Source organism: Salvia miltiorrhiza, chromosome 6, assembly GCF_028751815.1.
Source record: "Salvia miltiorrhiza cultivar Shanhuang (shh) chromosome 6, IMPLAD_Smil_shh, whole genome shotgun sequence".
In the NCBI taxonomy this organism is placed as follows: Eukaryota; Viridiplantae; Streptophyta; class Magnoliopsida; order Lamiales; family Lamiaceae; genus Salvia; species Salvia miltiorrhiza.
Window position 1 is genome coordinate 7,710,490 of NC_080392.1, and position 25,318 is coordinate 7,735,807.

The window sequence follows — 25,318 nt, forward strand, 5'->3', positions numbered from 1 at the left end:
TTTTTTAAATAAATAAATTTTTTTATGGTTTTTTAAATAAGTAAAATATTATTTCAAGTTGGGATGATGTACTTTGCTCATTTTAGTGCAGATTTAGAGAGTTACAAATAAGTATTCTCATATGTGCATCAATCTTTGTCTGCTTCTGTTTGCAGATTAACAGTTTTATGTTACCATCTCTCACGTCAATCCTAAATCTTCACCTTTCATACGCACTCTCAGTTTCGCCACCTCCACCACTATAAGGTATTATCATCAACTCGGAGTCTCGCCACATGCACTGTTGAAAAAATAGTTTCTGTAACTTGGCTGTTTACATTATTTTCAGTAAATACAATGAAAGAAAGCATTCACATAAATATATATAATGAACTTTTTTTTTGTATTTAATACTGTTCTTGAGATAAATAAATGAAAAACTAATGAAAATGAAATATATCCACAAGCTTGTATTTCTTTGTCCTCCATCAAAATTTCCAATGTAGATTATAAACAAAAAAATTATATAAAATATTCATATTGTGTAACACATTGGCACAAATTTATATTTTTAGCATTGAAGTTGTATAAGTTTAGTTACTATAGAATATAATTATAATCATATTTATTTATCCTCTTTTTTTCTACTTTGTTATATTAATAAAGTATATATATTATGTTTAGTATAATCATTATCACCGGCTTTATAAAAGTAAATTGATGGTTATTTTATAAAATTGTATATAAGAATAAAATAGTTATTGTTAATAGGGGTAAGCAGCGGGTTGGACACAAATCGATGAAGACGAAGACGAAGCCACCACTTCTCTGGATCGACGCCGCTGCGTCCTTCTTGGCAGGGGATCGCCGCACCGCCGCTGCTATTCCAAAAATCTTTGAGGGTCGCCGCTGAGGTCGGGAGTCGTCCTCCTTTCGCCACTCAACGTCGTCGACCCCGGCTCCACGAGCCACTGCTGATCTGTCCTATTGACGCCGCCGCCGCGACCCTTCTCCGACGCGACGGATCGCTGTTGGGCTTCGTCTACCGTTGCTCTGCGAATCGGCGAATCGACTGCCACTGTTTTAATTTCTACTGACACGGTGTCATTTGCGGTGCCGGCATAAGAAAAAATCGGTCACCGAAACTAATTTGAAACAAAAATAAAACGTTATGGAAGTCGATTTTTTAAATCTGGCGCAAAAATCAATTACCCCAAAATATAAAAATATAATTCAATCATTTATGACATGTGACATCCGGTTCATGTCACGACTTTGAATTGCAGAACCAATTTGGCGCCGGCAATCGGCTGTTCCGACCGCAAAAACCTCCGTTTTCTAGTATTCATGGCGGCATCTCAGGCAAGAAACGCTGGGCTGCCGATAATCAATCTTCTCCGGTTGAAAGGAGTGTCCATTTTGCAACAATTGCATTTGGAAGAGAGGCTGCTGCGGACTTCGTCTGAAAACTGGTGCATCATCAACGACGGAACAACCCGCCCCACCATCGTCATGGGTGTTTCAGGGTCAGTAATCAGAAAATCTTGTCCTTTAATATAGTTCCCTCTACTTAATGTTCAATGTGCTTGCTGTTTTAATAAGCAGTTAATTCAATTGGATTTTGCTTTGTAGATTGGGTTAAAGCACAATAAATTGTTGCTATTTTTAGGTTTGAGATCAATCAGATTAGTCATTCAATCTTCACAAGCATCTAGTTCTTTCTATTTCCCAACTAATTCCGTCTTGATTTCATCTAATTGCAATTGCCTTTAGCGATAGTTCTTAGGGCTTAATTTTATTTGGGGGAGGCTTTAAAAACTTATGATGGGGTTTTCCCAGAATGGCTAACTTGGTGATTGAAGTAGTTCTGATAATTGCCTTCATTATTGAGCTGCTGGGTGAATTTGGTGGTTACTGGTTTGATATTGTCTTGTTGAAGTTTTAAGTTTGATGAAATGATCACGAGCTAGAATGCAAACAAATTGATGTGCGCGGAAAAAATATTCTGATAGGAAACCTAAGGAACTTCTTGAAACTGATGCTGTTCTAAGAGATGAAATTCCAGTCATCCGAAGGTTTACAGGAGGTGGTACTGTTATTGTTGATCAGGGCACTATTTTCGTATCGTTTATATGCAACAAGGATGTTATTCCAGGTTTACAATCGTATCCTCGACCTATCATGTCATGGAGCAGCCTAATATATAAGAACATGTTTCAAGGAATCGGGGAGTTTGGCCTTCGAGAGAATGGTATGTATATATATAGTACCCGGCCTCTATCATATGATGCTCCTAAAGTCCTATAACTAGATGGTAATTGTCTTGAGTGAGAAGGCACTAGATAGATTGATTCAGTTCCAGGTACATCAATGTATCAAATTCTATAAAATGAAGAATGAATATGCTCAGTTGGTATATATCTCTCAGCAGCATTAAGTTGGATATGAATTTGATATGCTCCTTGCACTGCTCATTTTTAACAGATTACGTGCTTGGCAACCGCAAGTTTGGTGGAAATGCTCAGTCTATTACCAAAAATAGGTGGGTTCACCATACTTCCTTTTTATGGGATTATGAGGTCGGTAACATGGGTTATCTGAAAATGCCAACACGAGTTCCTGAATATCGACAGGTGGGGTTATACTTTAAAACATTTTCCATTCATCCCCTAACAAAGCTGTTTCATTTAAGCCATTCTTGGATTCTTCAAATCTCTGTAGTCTGTGTAGATCTCTTCATGATTTTGATGATTTATGCCTCTCATAATTCCCTTGGCTATTTTTGCATTCTATGTAGAAATGAGTATGTTGCCTATAGAGTTATTAGATTTTCAGAAACTACTCGTTTCTAATGTATTTTCCCTTGGAAATTTCAAATGTATGACTTTATACAGTGGCTAGGCTATAAGAGTAAAGGAGATTACGTAGACCCACCCTTAGCTATGCATAAAGACTCTGTCTTCTGCTAAGAGATTTGTATACTGTCTAAGGAGGGTACTTGAACTGATAACTAATGTTGTGATATTTTGGGGTCACATACAATCTATTAAGTCCAGGCATTTTTCCAGTAACCGGAGCTAAATTGTAAATTTGTAATGTGAATGAATGATGATGAATGGAAGATTGATTATGCAGCTTTCGTGTTTGCATCTATGTTGCTAGATCATTTGCTAACTGCATTGAAAACAATAGTCTAACCCTGCTGTGTGAATTTGCAACTTATCTCGAAATGCTGCAAAAAGAGAGTTTAACTGTAAATTTGTAATTTGGCTTGTTCTTTGTGTTAAGGCCAGGAACCATGTGGAGTTTATATGCCGCTTGAAGGAGTTCATGTCAAGGTCAGATTTCATTAATGGAACCACGGATGCAGTTGCCGCCTATTTTGCATTGAGATCACTCGATGCAGACGATATCCAGAATCATTCCTCTCAATTTGAGCCGTCCAGTAAGCTATTAACTCGACAGGAACTCGGAGATGAAGCCTCTATTGACCTCGTAGGTACCGTCTCTCAGGCGTTGTGATATAAAGCACTGGGGGATGAGGTGAGGCAAATGGGAAGTTTATTCAATTTAGGAGAGTATCACAAGATCAATGTGAGGCTATTTGTAAGCCTACATGTCCATGGGGGGGCTTTATGCCTATGTTTTTAAAAAGGGGTTCATTAGGTATTTGAACGAGGAACCATCAATCTATGTCTGTGAATACTACACAGTTAGTAGGTACTTGCAGGCATGCAAATATGCTTTGGAATGATGAGCCGTTGTGGCCACAATGTGATAATGTGATGGTGACAACTTAACATCAACCGAATGATTTATTCAATTTAACATCAACTGATATAGTCCTAATGTGATATTCCTAATTCTACATTCAATCCCTTACAACTTAACATCAAATGAACTTGACAAATCTTCATTCTTCACCATGGAAGCTTCAATTCCATGACCTTCATAGCCTTCAAATCCATTATAATTGTTCAATGCAACATCCTTTTTCATTTCTCATTTTGTTAAAATCAATTGATACATTTAGGATAATATGTATTGATTTGTTGTTAGGTGATGTATATAAATGAGAAGACACTATTTTTTGTGGACGTACCAAAACGATAAATGTAGACCATTTTTATGGGACATATGAAATATATATTTTTTTCTTAGAAAATATAATCATTTGCAATGATTTATGCCCTTTTTAATATATATATATATATATATATATATACTATTTTATATTATGTAATATAAATTTCCATTTTCATTGACTTACTTTGTATTTTATTTTATATCACTTAATATATATTTAAAATTATATACTACTCCTATTATGTATGATAAATACGTATGAATAATCGGTCCGTGCACTGTACACTCGAATGCACTATACATCCGAGTGCACAATCACATCAACTTATATATTACACGTATTATGTATCATAAATACGTAGAAATAATTGGACCGTGCGTAGCACGGGTATAATCAAGATAACAAATTGTTCGGTGGGATGATGTATATAAAATAATTATTTTATATTTTATGACATACATAAAAAATCTAAACTTTTCTTTTTTATTATTTAAATAAATAATAAAAAAATTGATATGTAGAATCTAAAACTTTTTTTTTCATAAGCCCAATACTTATTTAATGCTTTTAGTCCGATTAATTACTTGATCTTGGGCCTTCATATTTTGTTGTAGGCCAAATTAAAATAATAATAAAAAACTATGAAATTTGGTCCATATGTAGAATTACTTTATATGCACACAGATTTTTTATGTTTTTTTAAATATTTTTAATACATAAGTTACCCATTTAATTATTTAATGCTTTAAGTTTATAAAAGAAAATATAATTCTAAATATATATTCGATACAATATCAAAGTTCTTCCGTATATCATTTTGTAGAGTCAAAGTACTTACATATATCATTTTATGTAGTAATATAAGTAGCGAAATATAATTCTAAATATATATTTGTGTCGTACTATCATTATATTTGTGTTGTACTATCTTTTAATATGAACTGTATGATATAAAAGTTATTTGTTATTTTTATTCCTATTTTTTGTATTATGTAATGTACATGATTAGTTTTGTTTAACCATTTTCTATTATGTTTTGTATCACTTTTGTTTTTCTTTTTACAATTCTATAGTAGCGCTACAATACTTCACAAATACGTATCAATATTCATGTCGTGCGAAGTGCGGGTATGTTTTGTATCACTTTTTTTTTTTGCTTTTTACAATTCTATATGTTACTGTTATTATATATGATAAATACGTATAAATAATTGGACCGTGCGGAGCACGGGTATAATACTAGTCATACTTTATCTCATTCATACACAATATTTACAAAAAAACATATCTTACAAATCATTTACTCCCTCCGCCCCTGAAATAACTTCCTCTTTTTTCTTTTTTGGGACGTCCCTCAAAGAACTTCATCTTTCTTTCTTTCCATTTTTGAACAACTACCCCACCACTAATAATACTTTATTTATTCTTACTTTTCATTTTGCACCACTCTCAATACTAATTATAACACATTTTCAAAACTTCCAATAATAATTATAATATTTTTTTCCCACTATCAAATACACTTTACAACGTTTCCTTAAAATCTGTGTCGTCCCCAAAGATGAAACTATTTCAGGGACGGACGGAGTATTTATTACCTAACAAATTAATTCAGTGAGAAATTTATTCACTTTATATTCATCTTTCAGTATTTCTGAAAACCTGTGTCGAATTAATTCGATGGGAAAGCATGCTCACACACAAGAGATAAAAAAACGCCATAAGATATTAAAGTTGAAATGGAGATAGTTAAAGCTTATCAGTTTTATTAGGAAATGAGCTAGAACTAGAATAGGAAATAGGCAATAGCATTGTAGCTGCAAACATTTTTGTATTCACTTCAAACTTGAACTTTACAATGCAAGACTCAGTTGCATTTTATAGCAATTTATCGACTGTTCTAGATCATCTAATGAAATCCTATACAACTAGCTAAAGTGTACAAACTGAGGAACATAAATGCAATGCTAACGTGCTATCATATACAATCAAAATATCATAACAAATATGTACTCTCACGAGTGAACTAGAGTGGGCATATTCAGAGTTCAGATTCCTTGCTTCAAGTAATCTTCAGTCTCTCTTGGCATACACCGTGGATTATAATGCTGAGGTGGAATGTCTTCATGGAGGACAACATGGACTTCATGCATGGGAGTGGTGACTTGTTTAGTCTCTCTAACATCCGCCCTCAATTCAATCGCGCTTAAAGAACTAACACCCAATAAGTTCTTCGAGCGAGAAAAGAATTGCAAACTGAGAGGCTTAGTGCCGAAGCTGAACTTGGGGTTTTAATCGAAGTTGTCGTTTCAGATAATATACAAATTAATTTATAATACATTGCCCAAGACATGCGTAGTGCCAGTGATAAGCTAGGGTCGATTCCACAGGGAGTTGGTGTAGTTGCGTCTCGTGTCACGGTCACAAAAAAGAGAGGGGGAAAGGTGTACGTATCGTCCTGGTCATGAGATACTTAATCGGAGTCTCAAGGGACAGTATCACGGGCAAGAGGGAAAAGAAAATAAAAACTGAAACACTAAAATAATTAAAATAAAAGGAGAACCTCGGCAAGGTAATGAATCAACAAATATAAACTTGATCGGTTATCAGCTAAGATATTCACTACTATGTATATCTACTAGTTATAACTTTATCATATGGATATTTCGTTATACACAAAAAAATTATATAAAATATTCATATTGTGTAACACATTGGCACAAATTTATATTTTTAGCATTGAAGTTGTATAAGTTTAGTTACTATAGAATATAATTATAATCATATTTATTTATCCTCTTTTTTTCTACTTTGTTATATTAATAAAGTATATTTATTATGTTTAGTATAATCATTATCACCGGCTTTATAAAAGTAAATTGATGGTTATTTTATAAAATTGTATATAAGAATAAAATAGTTATTGTTAATAGGGGTGAGCAGCGGGTTGGACACAAATCGATACGGACCGACTCATCGAATTTGATGGACCAAAAATTTTGAAAATTTGGACCAACTCAGACCGAATTTTAAGAGAGGACCGATCCAGGACCGGACCGAACCCAAACATCGGGTTTGGTTCGGTCCGGGTCTGACCCGCCGAACCGTAAAATTTATTTTTTTCCTATTTTACACTCAAATTTTAGATTTAAAACTTAAGAATTTATATACGAACACATATCGTAGTCTCAAATATTCTCAATCCACAAATACCACAACCACAAGAAAAAAATATCACTGGTAATTGGTGATAGTGTTGTTTTAAATCATTGGTGATCTAAAGGATTGTCATAGTGTTGTTTTAAATCATTGATGATCTAAAAAGTGGTCGTAGTGTTGTTAAAATACCAAGTGATATTTTGCTCGATTGTTTTTGTATAAGATATAATAAAACAGTAATCGTATTACAAATCTGAATTATTAAAACTTAAATTAATACAAATATGAAATATTAAAAATCTGAAATATAAGATATAATAAAACGGTATATCACATATTAACTATCATTACAAACCTAGAGTTTTAGTACTAATATTTAATACAAAAAACTTACTTAATGCTAGAAAGTTGTTTGTTATATTTTTCAAAATATGGATGATGTAGCAAAATATCTATTAATATATTATTTACAAAATAATATTGCCAATTATTATGTAATATGGGCGGGCGTGTTTTTAAAAATGATGAGGAGTAGAGCACAACTAAGATGGGTGACCGACTGGGAAGTTCGTCTAACTTATGAAATACGGTATAAATAAATAAATTTCAAAAAAAATACCGGCGGTCATAGTCTCCGGCGGAAAAAACCGCCGCCGTCCGGTGAAGATTACCAGTGGCAAACACGCCGCCGGTAATCCTCTAGCAGTTCTCTGCCGTTCACCGACGAATTCTAACGGCGGTAGCGCCGCCAGTAATTACCGCCAGCGTGTTTTGCCGTCGGTGATCGTGTTACCGACGAGAAATCTACCGGCGGCTTCACACCACCAGTAATGTTGCCGGTAGTTCATTTTCTGGCGGCCGCTTCGAAATTACCGACAGCAGACGCCGCCGGTAATCAATTGTTTTTTGTAGTGTTTGTATTATGTTCCACTACTATACTTCACAAATACGTATGAATATTCATGTCGTGCGAAGCGCGGGTATGTTACTCTTATTATATATGTCGTGCGAAGCACGAGTATGTTTTATATCACTTTTTTTTTCTTTTTACAATTCTATATACTCCTTGGATCGTGCGGAGCACGGGTATAATACTAGTTTATTCATGGCCACAAACTCAAAGTTATGCCTTAAAGGACCATCACAACACAACTAGGTACTACAAGGACAGAAAAAACCATAGACGGCCATGCGTGCTTGTATTGCTTGCCAAAAGAAAATCGAATCAAAATTACTATGGAAGCAACGTACAACAACAAATCCACACAAATACAAAACAATCGCTACAGGAAAAAAACAAATACTATGTACCTTTGTTATCAGAGAACAAGAGAAGAAAAATGAGGGAGCGGTCAGTTCGTCTGCAGATTTTCGTCTTTCTCTGTGAGGGAGGCAATACGTCAAAATCTTGTGGGAAGAGTAGAGATTTCTGCAGGGATTTTTTATTTATACTAGGGCATTTAAAATCCTAAGAAGTCTACCAATAATTAGAATCCTTAGAAGTCAATGAAATTTTCAATACCATTAGATTTGGATGGAATCTTAAAAGTCCTAATTGAAAACCACAAGATTTTTAAGGATTTATAAGAATCTGAATTGAATACCTTTAGATTTCTAAAATCCAAAAAAATCCTGTAGAATCCTAATTGAATACACCCCCCTTAGCATAAACTCTACAATTTGGGGGCTATGCATATAATTTATTATTAGAAAATTATTTTGAGAGCTATAGGGGTAAATATGTATATTTATAATTATTTTAATTAAATTTTTAAATAAGAGGCTATAAAGAGTAAAATGGGGGCTGTATTTAAAATTACCCGAAATTAAATGATTGAGGCCTAACTGAAAATAATTAAAGGAAACCAGCTGGCCCACTTCTCCTTCTTCCTCAAAAACGGCTGAACACAATAAGCCCCCCCCTCTCTCTCTCTCTCATCGTTTCCGGCATCACACTCCAGAAACCCGCCGCCTCTCACCCAGGCTTCTGAAAATCCGACGAGGTCGGCTCTTGCTCATCTCTGGCAAGGTAGTTGGCTACCATCCGGCGCCGTCCCTTTCCCCGCCTTCAATCGAGGGAAAGGCTGAGCCCTAGTTCTATTGGCTCGGCGAAATTGCTGCCGCCGCCTGGTCTCGCTCACCCCGCCGTTGCGCCATCTCATCTCTCCCGACGAAGACGAAGCCACCACTTCTCTGGATCGACGCCGCTGCGTCCTTCTTGGCAGGGGATCGCCGCACCGCCGCTGCTATTCCAGAAATCTTTGAGGGTCGCCGCTGAGGTCGGGAGTCGTCCTCCTTTCGCCACTCAACGTCGTCGACCCCGGCTCCACGAGCCACTGCTGATCTGTCCTATTAGCGCCGCCGCCACGACCCTTCTCCGACGCGACGGATCGCCGTTGGGCTTCGTCTACCGCTGCTCTGCGAATCGGCGAATCGGCTGCCACTGTGTTAATTTCTACTGACACGGTGTCATTTGCGGTGCCGGCGTAAGAAAAAATCGGTCACCGAAACTAATTTGAAACAAAAATAAAACGTTATGGAAGTCGATTTTTTAGATCTGGAGCAAAAATCAATTACCCCATAATATAAAAATATAATTCAATCATTTATGACATGTGACATCCGGTTCATGTCATGACTTTGAATTGCAGAACCAATTTGGCGCCGGCAATCGGCTGTTCCGACCGCAAAAACCTCCGTTTTCTAGTATTCATGGCGGCATCTCAGGCAAGAAACGCTGGGTTGCCGATAATCAATCTTCTCCGCTTGAAAGGAGTGTCCATTTTGCAGCAATTGCATTTGGAAGAGAGGCTGCTGCGGACTTCGTCTGAAAACTGGTGCATCATCAACGACGGAACAACCCGCCCCACCATCGTCATGGGTGTTTCAGGGTCAGTAATCAGAAAATCTTGTCCTTTAATATAGTTCCCTCTACGTAATGTTCAATGTGCTTGCTGTTTTAATAAGCAGTTAATTCAATTGGATTTTGCTTTGTAGATTGGATTAAAGCACAATAAATTGTTGTTATTTTTAGGTTTGAGATCAATCAGATTAGTCATTCAATCTTCACAAGCATCTAGTTCTTTCTATTTCCCAACTAATTCCGTCTCGATTTCATCTAATTGCAATTGCCTTTTGCGATAGTTCTTAGGGCTTAATTTTATTTGGGGAAGGCTTTAAAAAATTATGATGGGGATTTCCCAGAATGGCTAACTTGGTGATTGAACTAGTTCTGATAATTGCCTTCATTATTGAGCTGCTGGGTGAATTTGGTGGTTACTGGTTTGATATTGTCTTGTTGAAGTTTTAAGTTTGATGAAATGATCACGAGCTAGAATGCAAACAAATTGATGTGCGCGGAAAAAATATTCTGATAGGAAACCTAAGGAACTTCTTGAAACTGATGCTGTTCTAAGAGATGAAATTCCAGTCATCCGAAGGTTTACAGGAGGTGGTACTGTTATTGTTGATCAGGGCACTATTTTCGTATCGTTTATATGCAACAAGGATGTTATTCCAGGTTTACAATCGTATCCTCGACCTATCATGTCATGGAGCAGCCTAATATATAAGAACATGTTTCAAGGAATCGGGGAGTTTGGCCTTCGAGAGAATGGTATGTATATATATAGTACCCGGCCTCTATCATATGATGCTCCTAAAGTCCTATAACTAGATGGTAATTGTCTTGAGTGAGAAGGCACTAGATAGATTGATTCAGTTCCAGGTACATCAATGTATCAAATTCTATAAAATGAAGAATGAATATGCTCAGTTGGTATATATCTCTCAGCAGCATTAAGTTGGATATGAATTTGATATGCTCCTTGCACTGCTCATTTTTAACAGATTACGTGCTTGGCAATCGTAAGTTTGGTGGAAATGCTCAGTCTATTACCAAAAATAGGTGGGTTCACCATACTTCTTTTTTATGGGATTATGAGGTCGGTAACATGGGTTATCTGAAAATGCCAACACGAGTTCCTGAATATCGACAGGTGGGGTTATACTTTAAAACATTTTCCATTCATCCCCTAACAAAGCTGTTTCATTTAAGCCATTCTTGGATTCTTCAAATCTCTGTAGTCTGTGTAGATCTCTTCATGATTTTGATGATTTATGCCTCTCATAATTCCCTTGGCTATTTTTGCATTCTATGTAGAAATGAGTATGTTGCCTATAGAGTTATTAGATTTTCAGAAACTACTCGTTTCTAATGTATTTTCCCTTGGAAATTTCAAATGTATAACTTTATACAGTGGCTAGGCTATAAGAGTAAAGGAGATTACGTAGACCCACCCTTAGCTATGCATAAAGACTCTGTCTTCTGCTAAGAGATTTGTATACTGTCTAAGGAGGGTACTTGAACTGATAACTAATGTTGTGATATTTTGGGGTCACATACAATCTATTAAGTCCAGGCATTTTTCCAGTAACCGGAGCTAAATTGTAAATTTGTAATGTGAATGAATGATGATGAATGGAAGATTGATTATGCAGCTTTCGTGTTTGCATCTATGTTGCTAGATCATTTGCTAACTGCATTGAAAACAATAGTCTAACCCTGCTGTGTGAATTTGCAACTTATCTCGAAATGCTGCAAAAAGAGAGTTTAACTGTAAATTTGTAATTTGGCTTGTTCTTTGTGTTAAGGCCAGGAACCATGTGGAGTTTATATGCCGCTTGAAGGAGTTCATGTCAAGGTCAAATTTCATTAATGGAACCACGGATGCAGTTGCCGCCTATTTTGCATTGAGATCACCCGATGCAGACGATATCCTGAATCATTCCTCTCAATTTGAGCCGTCCAGTAAGCTATTAACTCGACAGGAACTCGGAGATGAAGCCTCTATTGACCTGGTAGGTACCGTCTCTCAGGCGTTGTGATATAAAGCACTGGGGGATGTTAAGTTGAATAAATCATTCGGTTGATGTTAAGTTGTCACCATCACATTATCACATTGTGGCCACAACGGCTCATCATTCCAAAGCATATTTGCATGCCTGCAAGTACCTACTAACTGTGTAGTATTCACAGACATAGATTGATGGTTCCTCATTCAAATACCTAATGAACCCCTTTTTAAAAACATAGGCATAAAGCCCCCCCATGGACATGTAGGCTTACAAATAGCCTCACATTGATCTTGTGATACTCTCCTAAATTGAATAAACTTCCCATTTGCCTCACCTCATCCCCCAATGCTTTATATCACAACGCCTGAGAGACGGTACCTACGAGGTCAATAGAGGCTTCATCTCCGAGTTCCTGTCGAGTTAATAGCTTACTGGACGGCTCAAATTGAGAGGAATGATTCTGGATATCGTCTGCATCGGGTGATCTCAATGCAAAATAGGCGGCAACTGCATCCGTGGTTCCATTAATGAAATCTGACCTTGACATGAACTCCTTCAAGCGGCATATAAACTCCACATGGTTCCTGGCCTTAACACAAAGAACAAGCCAAATTACAAATTTACAGTTAAACTCTCTTTTTGCAGCATTTCGAGATAAGTTGCAAATTCACACAGCAGGGTTAGACTATTGTTTTCAATGCAGTTAGCAAATGATCTAGCAACATAGATGCAAACACGAAAGCTGCATAATCAATCTTCCATTCATCATCATTCATTCACATTACAAATTTACAATTTAGCTCCGGTTATTGGAAAAATGCCTGTACTTAATAGATTGTATGTGACCCCAAAATATCACAACATTAGTTATCAATTCAAGTACCCTCGTTAGACAGTATACAAATCTCTTAGCAGAAGACAGAGTCTTTATGCATAGCTAAGGGTGGGTCTACGTAATCTCCTTTACTCTTATAGCCTAGCCACTGTATAAAGTCATACATTTGAAATTTCCAAGGGAAAATACATTAGAAACGAGTAGTTTCTGAAAATCTAATAACTCTATAGGCAACATACTCATTTCTACATAGAATGCAAAAATAGCCAAGGGAATTATGAGAGGCATAAATCATCAAAATCATGAAGAGATCTACACAGACTACAGAGATTTGAAGAATCCAAGAATGGCTTAAATGAAACAGCTTTGTTAGGGGATGAATGGAAAATGTTTTAAAGTATAACCCCACCTGTCGATATTCAGGAACTCGTGTTGGCATTTTCAGATAACCCATGTTACCGACCTCATAATCCCATAAAAAGGAAGTATGGTGAACCCACCTATTTTTGGTAATAGACTGAGCATTTCCACCAAACTTGCGGTTGCCAAGCACGTAATCTGTTAAAAATGAGCAGTGCAAGGAGCATATCAAATTCATATCCAACTTAATGTTGCTGAGAGATATATACCAACTGAGCATATTCATATTTTCTTCATTTTATAGAATTTGATACATTGATGTACCTGGAACTGAATCAATCTATCTAGTGCCTTCTCACTCAAGACAATTACCATCTAGTTATAGGACTTTAGGAGCATCATAGGATAGAGGCCGAGTACTATATATATACATACCATTCTCTCGAAGGCCAAACTCCCCGATTCCTTGAAACATGTTCTTATATATTAGGCTGCTCCATGACATGATAGGTCGAGGATACGATTGTAAACCTGGAATAGCATCCTTGTTGCATATAAACGATACGAAAATAGTACCCTGATCAACAATAACAGTACCACCTCCTGTAAACCTTCGGATGACTGGAATTTCATCTCTTAGAACAGCATCAGTTTCAAGAAGTTCCTTAGGTTTCCTATCAGAATATTTTTTCCGCGCACATCAATTTGTTTGCATTCTAGCTCGTGATCATTTCATCAAACTTAAAACTTCAACAAGACCATATCAAACCAGTAACCACCAAATCCACCCAGCAGCTCAATAATGAAGGCAATTATCAGAACTAGTTCAATCACCAAGTTAGCCATTCTGGGAAAACCCCATCATAATTTTTTAAAGCCTCCCCCAAATAAAATTAAGCCCTAAGAACTATCGCAAAAGGCAATTGCAATTAGATGAAATCGAGACGGAATTAGTTGGGAAATAGAAAGAACTAGATGCTTGTGAAGATTGAATGACTAATCTGATTGATCTCAAACCTAAAAATAACAACAATTTATTGTGCTTTAACTCAATCTACAAAGCAAAATCCAATTGAATTAACTGCTTATAAAAACAGCAAGCACATTGAACATTAAGTAGAGGGAACTATATTAAATGACAAGATTTTCTGATTACTGACCCTGAAACACCCATGACGATGGTGGGGCGGGTTGTTCCGTCTTTGATGATGCACCAGTTTTCAGACGAAGTCCGCAGCAACCTCTCTTCCAAATGCAATTGCTGCAAAATGGACACTCCTTTCAACCGGAGAAAATTGATTATCGGCAGCCCAGCGTTTCTTGCCTGAGATGCCGCCATGAATACTAGAAAACGGAGGTTTTTGCGGTCGGAACAGCCGATTGCCGGCGCCAAATTGGTTATGCAATTCAAAGTCATGACATGAACCGGATGTCACATGTCATAAATGATTGAATTATATTTTTATATTATGGGGTAATTGATTTTTGCTCCAGATCTAAAAAATCGACTTCCATAACGTTTTATTTTTGTTTCAAATTAGTTTCGGTGACCGATTTTTTTCTTACGCCGGCACCGCAAATGACACCGTGTCAGTAGAAATTAACACAGTGGCAGCCGATTCGCCGATTCGCAGAGCAGCGGTAGACGAAGCCCAACGGCGATCCGTCGCATCGGAGAAGGGTCGTGGCGGCGGCGCTAATAGGACAGATCAGCAGTGGCTCGTGGAGCCGGGGTCGACGACGTTGAGTGGCGAAATGAGGACGACTCCCGACCTCAGCGGCGACCCTCAAAGATTTCTGGAATAGCAGCGGCGGTGCGGCGATCCCCTGCCAAGAAGGACGCAGCGGCGTCGATCCAGAGAAGTGGTGGCTTCGTCTTCGTCGGGAGAGATGAGATGGCGCAACGGCGGGGTGAGCGAGACCAGGCGGCGGCAGCAATTTCGCCGAGCCAATAGAACTAGGGCTCAGCCTTTCCCTCGATTGAAGGCGGGGAAAGGGACGGCGCCGGATGGTAGCCAACTACCTTGCCAGAGATGAGCAAGAGCCGACCTCGTCGGATTTTCAGAAGCCTGGGTGAGAGGCGGCGGGTTTCTGGAGTGTGATGCCGGAAACGATGAGAGAGAGAGGGGGGGGCTTATTGTGTTCAGCCGTTTTTGAGGAAGAAGGAGAAGTGGGCCAGCTGGTTTCCTTTAATTATTTTCAGTTAGGCCTCAATCATTTAATTTCGGGTAATTTTAAACACAGCCCCCATTTTACTCTTTATAGCCTCTTATTTAAAAATTTAATTAAAATAATTATAAATATACATATTTACCCCTATAGCTCTCAAAATAATTTTCTAATAATAAATTATATGCATAGCCCCCAAATTGTAGAGTTTATGCTAAGGGGGGTGTATTCAATTAGGATTCTACAAGATTTTTTTTGGATTTTAGAAATCTAAAGGTATTCAATTCAGATTCTTATAAATCCTTAAAAATCTTGTGGTATTCAATTAGGACTTTTAAGATTCCATCCAAATATAATGGTATTGAAAATTTCATTGACTTCTAAGGATTCTAATTATTGATAGACTTCTTAGGATTTTAAATGCCCTAGTATAAATAAAAAATCTCTGCAGAAATCTCTACTCTTCCCACAAGATTTTGACGTATTGCCTCCCTCACAGAGAAAGACGAAAATCTGCAGACGAACTGACCGCTCCCTCATTTTTCTTCTCTTGTTCTCTGATAACAAAGGTACATAGTATTTGTTTTTTTCCTGTAGCGATTGTTTTGTATTTGTGTGGATTTGTTGTTGTACGTTGCTTCCATAGTAATTTTGATTCAATTTTCTTTTGCAAGCAATACAAGCACGCATGGCCGTCTATGGTTTTTTCTGTCCTTGTAGTACCTAGTTGTGTTGTGATGGTCCTTTAAGGCATAACTTTGAGTTTGTGGCCATGAATAAACTAGTATTATACCCGTGCTCCGCACGATCCAAGGAGTATATAGAATTGTAAAAAGAAAAAAAAAAGTGATATAAAACATACCCGTGCTTCGCACGACATATATAATAAGAGTAACATACCCGCGCTTCGCACGACATGAATATTCATACGTATTTGTGAAGTATAGTAGTGGAACATAATACAAACACTACAAAAAAACAATTGATTACCGGCGGCGTCTGCCGTCGGTAATTTCGAAGCGGCCGCCAGAAAATGAACTACCGGCAACATTACTGGCGGCGTGACGCCGCCGGTAGATTTCTCGTCGGTAACACGATCACCGACGGCAAAACACGCTGGCGGTAATTACTGGCGGTGCTACCGCCGTTAGAATTCGTCGGTGAACGGCAGAGAACTGCTAGAGGATTACCGACAGCGTGTTTGCCACTGGTAATCTTCACCGGACGGCGGCGATTTTTTCCGCCGGAGACTGTGACTGTCACACCCCAATTCTTGAATGAATAAATATAATCGAGGTGCAACTAATTCATAGAAATAAACAAGGAACAACCTTGTTAAAACTCGAATAATAAGATAACGAGTCGGGCTAGGCCCCTTTGGATCACAAGTTTTGTTTCATGCTTCTGATATCCAATATTCATTAGCATAAAACTAGGAGTTAAGTGCTTAGGCTCAATCATAGATGTCATTCTAAATATGATATGAAAGTCTTAAGTTGAGAAAACAAAAGACAAAATATTATTTACTGCTACAGCGGAAGTCTTAAAAGGAAGTTGAACCCTAGCCTCAGCTCAGTCCCGTCAGCACCGGCCAGCCAACCTGAAAACATTTGAAAGTATTTTTGGGCTAAGTACTAATGTACTCAGTGGGCATGCATTTTCATAAACATTTCATATTTTCGTAAGAGCAGTTTATCCAATCATACTTGACATGACTTAGAAGGTTTTAAATTGAAAGAACTTCTAAGCATGTTAAAACATTTTTCATTTGTGCGCACATGTCACACTCATTTTCCGTTACTCGCTGTGATCCCGGACCTTTTAGCCACCGACGGATCCATTTCTCCCATTGCACTTGCCCTGAGGACGTAACTCAGACAAGTTGAATTGACCTCGGGACGCTACCCAGGCAGGCCTTACATGATACATGCTCCGGAACACATCCCGTCGAGCACCCTTATAACGCCTCTGGCCAGTGCCCGATGGAGATCAACCCACCAGATCAACTAGCATGTGTACACGATTCTCAAACAACATGTTAGGTCATAAGAGAACCTCAATTGATTAACTTTGCGAGCCTTAAACAGAGCAGAGTGCACATAAACATTTTATTGGATAAACAGTTTTCATTTCATTGAATAAATAATTTGCATTTAATTGAAACATTTAGAGCTTAATAACTCAATCATACTTTATACATTTGGAAAGTAAGCCCACCTGGATAGGCAAAGCCTGAAGATCATACACATAAAAACCTGTCTTTGGAAAGCAGCGCTAATCCCCCTGGTCACAAAGCCTACAAGAAATTCTATTCTTAATAGGTCTCGTGAAGCTAACTTAAAGTCTTAGTGGATGTACTAAACATACTTGATTCATCACGCCGGGTTTCCAAAATTTAGTAAATAAATAATTGAAAACTAAATTCTTGAGTTAAGGACACCAACAATATCCTTACTCGATTTTCTTAAATAATTGGATTTATAAATAAACCAATTAAATCATGAATACTTTTATTGCATGATGCAAATGCAATGTCATGTCATGCTTAGCATATATATGATAAGTAATTACTTAAAATATGCACTTCATAATAATAATATTATTATGCAAATCATCTTTAAAATAATTAATCAAATTAATCATAGTCAAATTAATTAAATTATGGACTACCCAAAATAATTAAATGTAAGGGCCAGTTCTTAAATTTCGCAGCCCAAGCAATTAAAACAAAGGCCCAAACTATTAAATAAACTCAGCCCACATAAATTAATAATACAATCGGGCCCAAACACTATTAATAAATTCCGGCCCAATCTATTTAAAACCAATCAGCCCAACTGCAAGCCCTAAGCCCAAACCAAATTCCTCTCCCTTTTCTTCTTCTCCTACAGCCGCTCCCCTCTCCATTCATTCTCGTCTCTCTCTGTTCTCACAAAACACACACACACACAGCACGCTGGCGCCGGCTGACTTCGCCTCTGCCCTCACTCTGGGGCCGGGCAGTGAGCTGCCGCCGCCACCCTCCCTCTCATCTCTCACTGAACAGACATGACACCCCACCTTCCCTTCTCTTCTCCCTCGTCTCCGGCAGTGGCGAACCACCACCACCACCTCCCTTTCGACTCTACTCACACACATAGCCAGAGGTAATTTCGAGCTCAGAAACAAGGAGTAAAATCGAAGCTTCAAGACAAGTTTCCTCCCCTCCCCTTTTTATTCATTTACTCAACATGAAAAATCATTCAATACTAGCTTATACACATATGTGTGTATGTACAGAATATGTATACAAATATTACATATGTGTTATAAAATCTGTTCAAATGAAAATTTGTGAATGTATGAATGCGTGAGTTTCTTGTTGGGCAGCTGAACAGCTTCATACATAAAATGGCTTGGGTTTCTTAATCATAATTTGGAATGAAGTAAGCAGGGCAGTTAAAGATGAAACCTTGAGTTTGAGTGAGCTGCTCAAAATCTGAAATGGCCGTTGCTTGGTTGCTCTGCTATTCTTGGCTGGACTTAAGATTTGTGACTTGTGAATGTTTCGTGTGGAGATGGAAGGATGGAAGCTTGGTTGTATTGTAACCTTTGAATTGACAAGGAGTGCAGGAGGTATGGCAAAAAGCTGAACTTGGGGGTAGGCATAAGGTGGCTTGTAGGAGTATAGGGTATGGTGGAGGTAAGGTGTTGATTGGACAATTAAATACTTCAGAGGTGAATTATTGAAACTGTAAAAATTCTTCAGGGATCGCTAAATAAATAACACGTGTAAATGCTCAATTGTTCAATTTAAATAAATATGCAATGCATTTTAATTTGAATAAATTAAATTTTACAAAAAATTTTGTAAATCATTTGTTGGAATTAAAAATAAATCGTTTCATTTCTCCAGCGTGAATCGTCTCATACTTCTAAGTTCAAAATTCACTCTAAATTTAGCTAGGGAAAAGCGGGGCGTTACAGTGACCGCCGGTATTTTTTTTGAAATTTATTTATTTATTTATACCGTATTGCATAAGTTAGACGAACTTCCCAGTCGGTCACTCATCTTAGTTGTGCTCTACTCCTCATCATTTTTAAAAACACGCCCGCCCATATTACATAATAATTGGCAATATTATTTTGTAAATAATATATTAATAGATATTTTGCTACATCATCCATATTTTGAAAAATATAACAAACAACTTTCTAGCATTAAGTAAGTTTTTTGTATTAAATATTAGTACTAAAACTCTAGGTTTGTAATGATAGTTAATATGTGATATACCGTTTTATTATATCTTATATTTCGGATTTTTAATATTTCATATTTGTATTAATTTAAGTTTTAATAATTCAGATTTGTAATACGATTACTATTTTATTATATCTTATACAAAAACAATCGAGCAAAATATCACTTGGTATTTTAACAACACTACGACCACTTTTTAGATCATCAATGATTTAAAACAACACTATGACAATCCTTTAGATCACCAATGATTTAAAACAACACTATCACCAATTACCAGTGATATTTTTTTCTTGTGGTTGTGGTATTTGTGGATTGAGAATACTAGTGCATCTCCCGCGCGATGCGCGGTGATTATGGTTCTAGACTTGCGCGAGCTACACATACAATATATATACTTCCTCAATTCAAAAAAAATATGACACTATTGGTGGACATAATTTTTCATAAAATGAGTGGTGATTTTTACCATTATAAAAAATGAGCACTTGAGATTAAATTAAGGATGATATGTTTTTATAAATAAGTGGTATTTGTAAAAATAAAAGATAAAGAAAAGATGTGGGATCATGTCTTAAAATGAAAAGTAGTATTATAGTTTTCTGGACACCCAAAATGATAAAAGTATTTTCGTAGATGGTGGAAGTATTATACTATCTTCTTATAATAATGACATTGTTTCATATTAACAAATTTTCAATGTAAAATAATTAGATACAAAAAGCAAAATATCATAAATATATAAAAATAGCGATGAGAAGAATAACAAAATGTTAAGAAGATGTTTCAGTGTTGTACTATTCTCAACTTTCAAGAAATTAACAGTGTTGTACATATATATATATATATATATATATATATGTATATATATATAGAGAGAGAGAGAGATTATTAACAGTCAACTTGCTCATTTTTACTTTTAAAAAAATAACTTATTCATTTTAAATTGATTTATACATGTATCAAATTTAAGATGTATAATTACATATTGCATATTTTATCTTGAAAAAATGATTTTTTTTCTTGTGAACTTGAAGTTTGTAAGTAATGCATTAATTAATAGTTAGTTTATAATATTAATTATTTTAAAACAAATTATTTATTGTTTTATTTTTGTAAAGAGTAAACTAACATTTTTTTTTCAATTTTAATATGGGGGAATTTTAAAAATATGTAACATTTATAACTACTTTTAAATTCAAAGTTGTAATTAATAATCAAATCTAGTAATATATACAATGCTATATAAGAAAAATATTAAAAATAAAATTATAAAAAATAAAAATAAAAAAATTATTTCATTCAAATAATATGCTGAAAATTTAAACTATTATAACATATTCATTATAAATTCAGTTTATACATATCATATATTAAACCTCTTTTTATAAATTTTCATTTAATAGACATATTGCTTATGTTATATATAATTCATTTACACAGAAAAAAGAAAATGATATATGTAAATAAAAAGATGAAGAAAATGATTAGTTAACGTGCCTTAAATTTTAGTTGGATGGGAGAATTATTTTTCCTTTTTTTTGAAATAAATGTAAATTTAGTTTGAGCTTTAGATTATTAAAGTATTTATATTATATATGTGATTATATGAAATTGTTGGTTATTTGTGGATTAGATAATTTAATTGTAAACGTCTAATTATACATTTAATTGTAAACTGGCAATTATATCCTTCTACTTGAATTTATTTTCTTTAAAAAATAAATATATTTACTCATTCTTCTATATATATATATATAGTAAACCATCTATGCGATGCACATGGATTATGGATTTAAAATATAATAATATTAAAATTTACCTTTTAATATTCATGAATTTAAAGTAATACTAATAGACACATAAACGTTTACAACATCCTTTTATATTACGGTTGTTTTCTAATTTTCTTCATAACATAATTAAACTATAAATATATAATTTGATATCTTTTGATAATAATTTTATTTTTCTATTAATATATTATATACACTAAATAAATATTAATGCATAATATAATAATCAAAATATCAGAAAATGACAAAATAAGAAAAAAAGTTATAGAAAAGTTTAAACACGTCGATCTTTAGAAAAAAATATACATAAATAAAAAATAAAAAGATTTTTAATTGTTCAATTTATATCATTATATTTTATATATTTATTTATATCAAATTAAATATATACTATGTTATAACTTTCCTTGATCTTTAATTTAAGATGCATATATATATATATATATATATATATATATATATATGTATATATTATCCATATGAAATCACACAAAATAGTAAAATTGTGTTTTGTGTAAAGAATAAAGAAAATAAAAATATAAAAAGTTACACTCTCTACATTTTTTTTCAAAAATAAATATAGATGCAAAATTTAAAAAATTAAAATATAATCATTAAGAAAAAAAAGCATAAAATTATCCTACTTCATTTCATGCCTGAATGAAAAATTTCTTATGATAGAGCAAGCTAAAACGCAATTCCAAATTTTAGGGAAAATATTACTATTCTAAATATAAATTATTTAATATATTAAAGTTTTAAATTATTATAACTTGTTGATATTAAATTTTTTTTTTACATATTATATATCAAATTAAAGGTAATTTCATGACCTTCCATCAAGATGTATAATTCATATTTTATCTAAAATATAATTTAATGAGAATAGAAAAGGAAGAACAATAATTGTATCATTAAATAATGGGCAGTTTTTTTTTTTCCTTTTTCCAATTGAAATATTCGGCAGTTAGGTATTAGTTATTAGTGTAGATAGTGCTTTTTTTTCCAATTCCAATTATGTCCTTCAAATTGAATGAAATTACATTTACTTTGCTCTTTATATATATAAAGATTTGAGACTACGATATGTGTTCGTATATAAATTCTTAAGTTTTAAATCTAAAATTTGAGTGTAAAATAGGAAAAAAATAAATTTTACGGTTCGGCGGGTCAGACCCGGACCGAACCAAACCCGATGTTTGGGTTCGGTCCGGTCCTGGATCGGTCCTCTCTTAAAATTCGGTATGAGTTGGTCCAAATTTTCAAAATTTTTGGTCCATCAAACTCGATGAGTCGGTCCGTATCGATTTGTGTCCAACCCGCTGCTCACCCCTATTAACAATAACTATTTTATTCTTATATACAATTTTATAAAATAACCATCAATTTACTTTTATAAAGCCGGTGATAATGATTATACTAAACATAATAAATAGGGACATTTGCAAAAATGCCCACATCCTTATAAAAACTTGTAAAATTGCCCACTTTTATAAGAAGGGGGCATTTTTCCCTATTAACACTAATAAATATACTTTATTAATATAACAAAGTAGAAAAAAAGAGGATAAATAAATATGATTATAATTATATTCTATAGTAACTAAACTTATACAAGTTCAATGCTAAAAATATAAATTTGTGCCAATGTGTTACACAATATGAATATTTTATATAATTTTTTTGTGTATAACGAAATATCCATATGATAAAGTTATAACTAGTAGATATACATAGGCCATTGATAAGTTATAACTAGTAGATATACATAGTAGTGAATATCTTAGCTGATAACCGATCAAGTTTATATTTGTTGATTCATTACCTTGCCGAGGTTCTCCTTTTATTTTAATTATTTATTTTAGTGTTTCAGTTTTTATTTTCTTTTCCCTCTTGCCCGTGATACTGTTCCTTGAGACTCCGATTAAGTATCTCATGACCAGGACGATACGTACACCTTTCCCCCTCTCTTTTTTGTGACCGTGACACGAGACACAACTACACCAACTCCCTGTGGAATCGACCCTAGCTTATCACTGGCACTACGCCTGTCTTGGGCAATGTATTATAAATTAATTTGTATATTATCTGAAACGACAACTTCGATTAAAACCCCAAGTTCAGCTTCGGCACTAAGCCTCTCAGTTTGCAATTCTTTTCTCGCTCGAAGAACTTATTGGGTGTTAGTTCTTTAAGCGCGATTGAATTGAGGGCGGATGTTAGAGAGACTAAACAAGTCACCACTCCCATGCATGAAGTCCATGTTGTCCTTGGTGCGTCGTTTTACACCAAAAATATCCGGCAGTCAGCCGGTATGCCCACACTGCGCAGACAGCAGTAAGCAAAATCGTCTCCCAAGGGACTGGCGAGAATTTCTCTAATTAAAGTCTGCAAAGTAACCACGAAATTTTGAGAAGAAAATATAGAAAATACTAAACTTAAAATTAAATAAATAAAATCCGAATAAACCAATTTTTTCCAATTAACTAAAAGATGAATAAAAATTCCAACAATTAATAAAAGAATTCCAGCAATCAATTAAGTCCACCCTAGCTCAATTATTCCGATCATCGATGCAAAAATAACTTTAAATTATGCAAACAAACCAGTTATAACCACCGAAGACGCTTCTGACGTGATCTTATTTCTCCTTAATTATTAGGTAACCAGGAAGACGCTTCACTAATTACTACCCTAATCGACTGACAACCGTAAGAGACGCTCTATAGGTTTAATGAGCCGATAGCATTAATATCTAGAAAAACCCGATTCAAAAACCAATAAACTCTGACGCAGGATTATTAAATTAAGACTGCTTTTCCTTTGACCCTGATGTGTCAATTTACCACTAATCAAACCTAAACCACAATTACGGATGGCCGGTTCAATTGGCTATATAATTAATTCTAACCCAATAAATATTTGCAACTATCTAATGGATTAAAACAATTAATATCATTAAACATGGAGAATCGCAGATGCAAGCATAAAATAAAGTATAAGAACAATTAGATCTCAAAGAATAATTTCGCTAGTGCTTCCCTAATCGATGCCGGAATAAACGAATTTAGCTAGAAAACATAATCAAATAAAACAAATAAATAAAAAGAATAAATTGCAAAGAATGATGAAAGAAATAAAACTTGAATTGAAGTCTCCAAACTTGCGTCCAATATGCTCTCTCAAGATTGGCGTGAATTATGATATGTCATGTCTGATTGCAGCTGACTTCACATATATATATGACTAAGGAAATTAAAATAATACTAACCTAGTCTATTTAGGCAACTAAAAAATGACGTAAAGTCCAAAAAACAAACTAGTCTAATTACAACAACTTAAAGTGGCGCATGGGCCCAAACTAATAGAATAAACTAATCTAATCTAATATACTAATAGGGAAAAAATGGCGTATAAGCCAACAAATCAAGTCAGCCATTACAACTAAAGACTTCACAAACGTCAAAAGTTGCCCAACTTCTTCTTATCCTCGCCGATTTAGCCTTCAATTATAATTCCTTTGATTCAGACTACGTCCAGCTAGAACTTTCTTTTCACACAGCTTCACCACTCAAAACTCTTCTCAATAGAGAGTCTTTTCTTCAAAACCTACCAAATACAATCACAATTCACATAAGGCTTTAATTTATTCCAAAAGATGATATTTAACTCAAATTAAGCACAAAAAATCATACTAACATCCCCCAAATAAATGCGTATAAATACGCCCAATCAAATCCCCCCACACTTAAACAAAGCTCGCCCTCGAGCATCAAAAAGAACAAAACGACAGGGAAGGAACAAAAGAAGACTCAAAACAGCAAAAACAAAGCTTT

At 35.0% G+C, this 25,318-nt stretch overlaps 3 protein-coding genes and 1 long non-coding RNA gene across 17 annotated transcripts in view; 2 read left to right on the forward strand and 2 right to left on the reverse strand.

Annotated features, from left to right (window-relative positions):
* LOC130988355 (uncharacterized) overlaps window positions 1-3,813 on the forward strand; it is a 34,147-nt gene extending 30,334 nt beyond the window's left edge. For 4 of the 11 annotated variants that reach the window (XM_057912177.1, XM_057912168.1, XM_057912170.1 and 1 more), the window contains exons 3-6: window positions 1,266-1,505; window positions 1,992-2,230; window positions 2,464-2,612; window positions 3,268-3,813. In XM_057912177.1, coding sequence (XP_057768160.1) covers window positions 1,327-1,505; window positions 1,992-2,230; window positions 2,464-2,612; window positions 3,268-3,501 — 801 coding nt within the window. In that variant the 5' untranslated portion in view covers window positions 1,266-1,326 and the 3' untranslated portion in view covers window positions 3,502-3,813. Of the gene's footprint in view, window positions 1-19; window positions 247-737; window positions 1,506-1,991; window positions 2,231-2,463; window positions 2,613-3,267 lie in introns of those variants that run through there. The other 7 variants (XM_057912174.1, XM_057912171.1, XM_057912175.1 and 4 more) reach the window with 7 other exon arrangements.
* A 5,127-nt stretch (window positions 3,814-8,940) lies between these two features.
* Window positions 8,941-12,136, forward strand: LOC130988358 (uncharacterized). The gene is made up of 4 exons (XM_057912183.1): window positions 8,941-10,116; window positions 10,603-10,841; window positions 11,075-11,223; window positions 11,879-12,136. The coding sequence occupies exons 1-4, from the start codon at window positions 9,860-9,862 to the stop codon at window positions 12,110-12,112; spliced, it is 879 nt and encodes a 292-aa protein (XP_057768166.1). The 5' UTR covers window positions 8,941-9,859; the 3' UTR covers window positions 12,113-12,136.
* Window positions 12,137-12,153: 17 nt separating this feature from the next.
* LOC130988357 (uncharacterized) lies at window positions 12,154-14,631 on the reverse strand. 3 transcript variants are annotated; one of them, XM_057912181.1, is made up of 4 exons: window positions 14,438-14,631; window positions 13,713-13,951; window positions 13,418-13,475; window positions 12,154-12,666 (listed from the first exon to the last, which is right to left on the reverse strand). In XM_057912181.1, exons 1-4 carry the CDS (start codon window positions 14,614-14,616, stop codon window positions 12,438-12,440), a joined length of 705 nt encoding a protein of 234 aa, XP_057768164.1. In that variant the 5' UTR covers window positions 14,617-14,631; the 3' UTR covers window positions 12,154-12,437. The 3 variants fall into 3 exon arrangements, with proteins under 3 accessions (XP_057768164.1, XP_057768163.1, XP_057768165.1); XM_057912180.1 differs by having other exon boundaries at window positions 12,154-12,671; window positions 13,327-13,475; XM_057912182.1 differs by having other exon boundaries at window positions 12,467-12,666; window positions 13,327-13,475.
* Window positions 14,632-16,752: 2,121 nt separating this feature from the next.
* Window positions 16,753-19,207, reverse strand: LOC130988359 (uncharacterized). Of its 2 annotated transcripts, XR_009090065.1 has the most exons (3): window positions 18,898-19,207; window positions 17,664-17,742; window positions 16,753-17,046 (listed from the first exon to the last, which is right to left on the reverse strand). It is a non-coding gene; the product is annotated as an uncharacterized LOC130988359 (long non-coding RNA). The 2 variants fall into 2 exon arrangements; XR_009090064.1 differs by having other exon boundaries at window positions 16,753-17,742.
* Between the last annotated feature and the right edge of the window lie 6,111 nt (window positions 19,208-25,318).

Bases quoted from the DNA above. Each gene is read 5' to 3' on its own strand.
- LOC130988358 (XM_057912183.1), top strand. From the start codon at position 9,860: ATGACTTTGAATTGCAGAACCAATTTGGCGCCGGCAATCGGCTGTTCC. The intron at 10,842-11,074 runs GTATGTATATAT...CATTTTTAACAG, and splicing joins GTTTGGCCTTCGAGAGAATG to ATTACGTGCTTGGCAATCGT. The intron at 11,224-11,878 runs GTGGGGTTATAC...CTTTGTGTTAAG, and splicing joins GAGTTCCTGAATATCGACAG to GCCAGGAACCATGTGGAGTT.
- LOC130988357 (XM_057912180.1), bottom strand. From the start codon at position 14,616: ATGGCGGCATCTCAGGCAAGAAACGCTGGGCTGCCGATAATCAATTTT. The intron at 13,952-14,437 runs GTCAGTAATCAG...ATATTCTGATAG, and splicing joins ATCGTCATGGGTGTTTCAGG to GAAACCTAAGGAACTTCTTG. The intron at 13,476-13,712 runs GTATGTATATAT...CATTTTTAACAG, and splicing joins GTTTGGCCTTCGAGAGAATG to ATTACGTGCTTGGCAACCGC.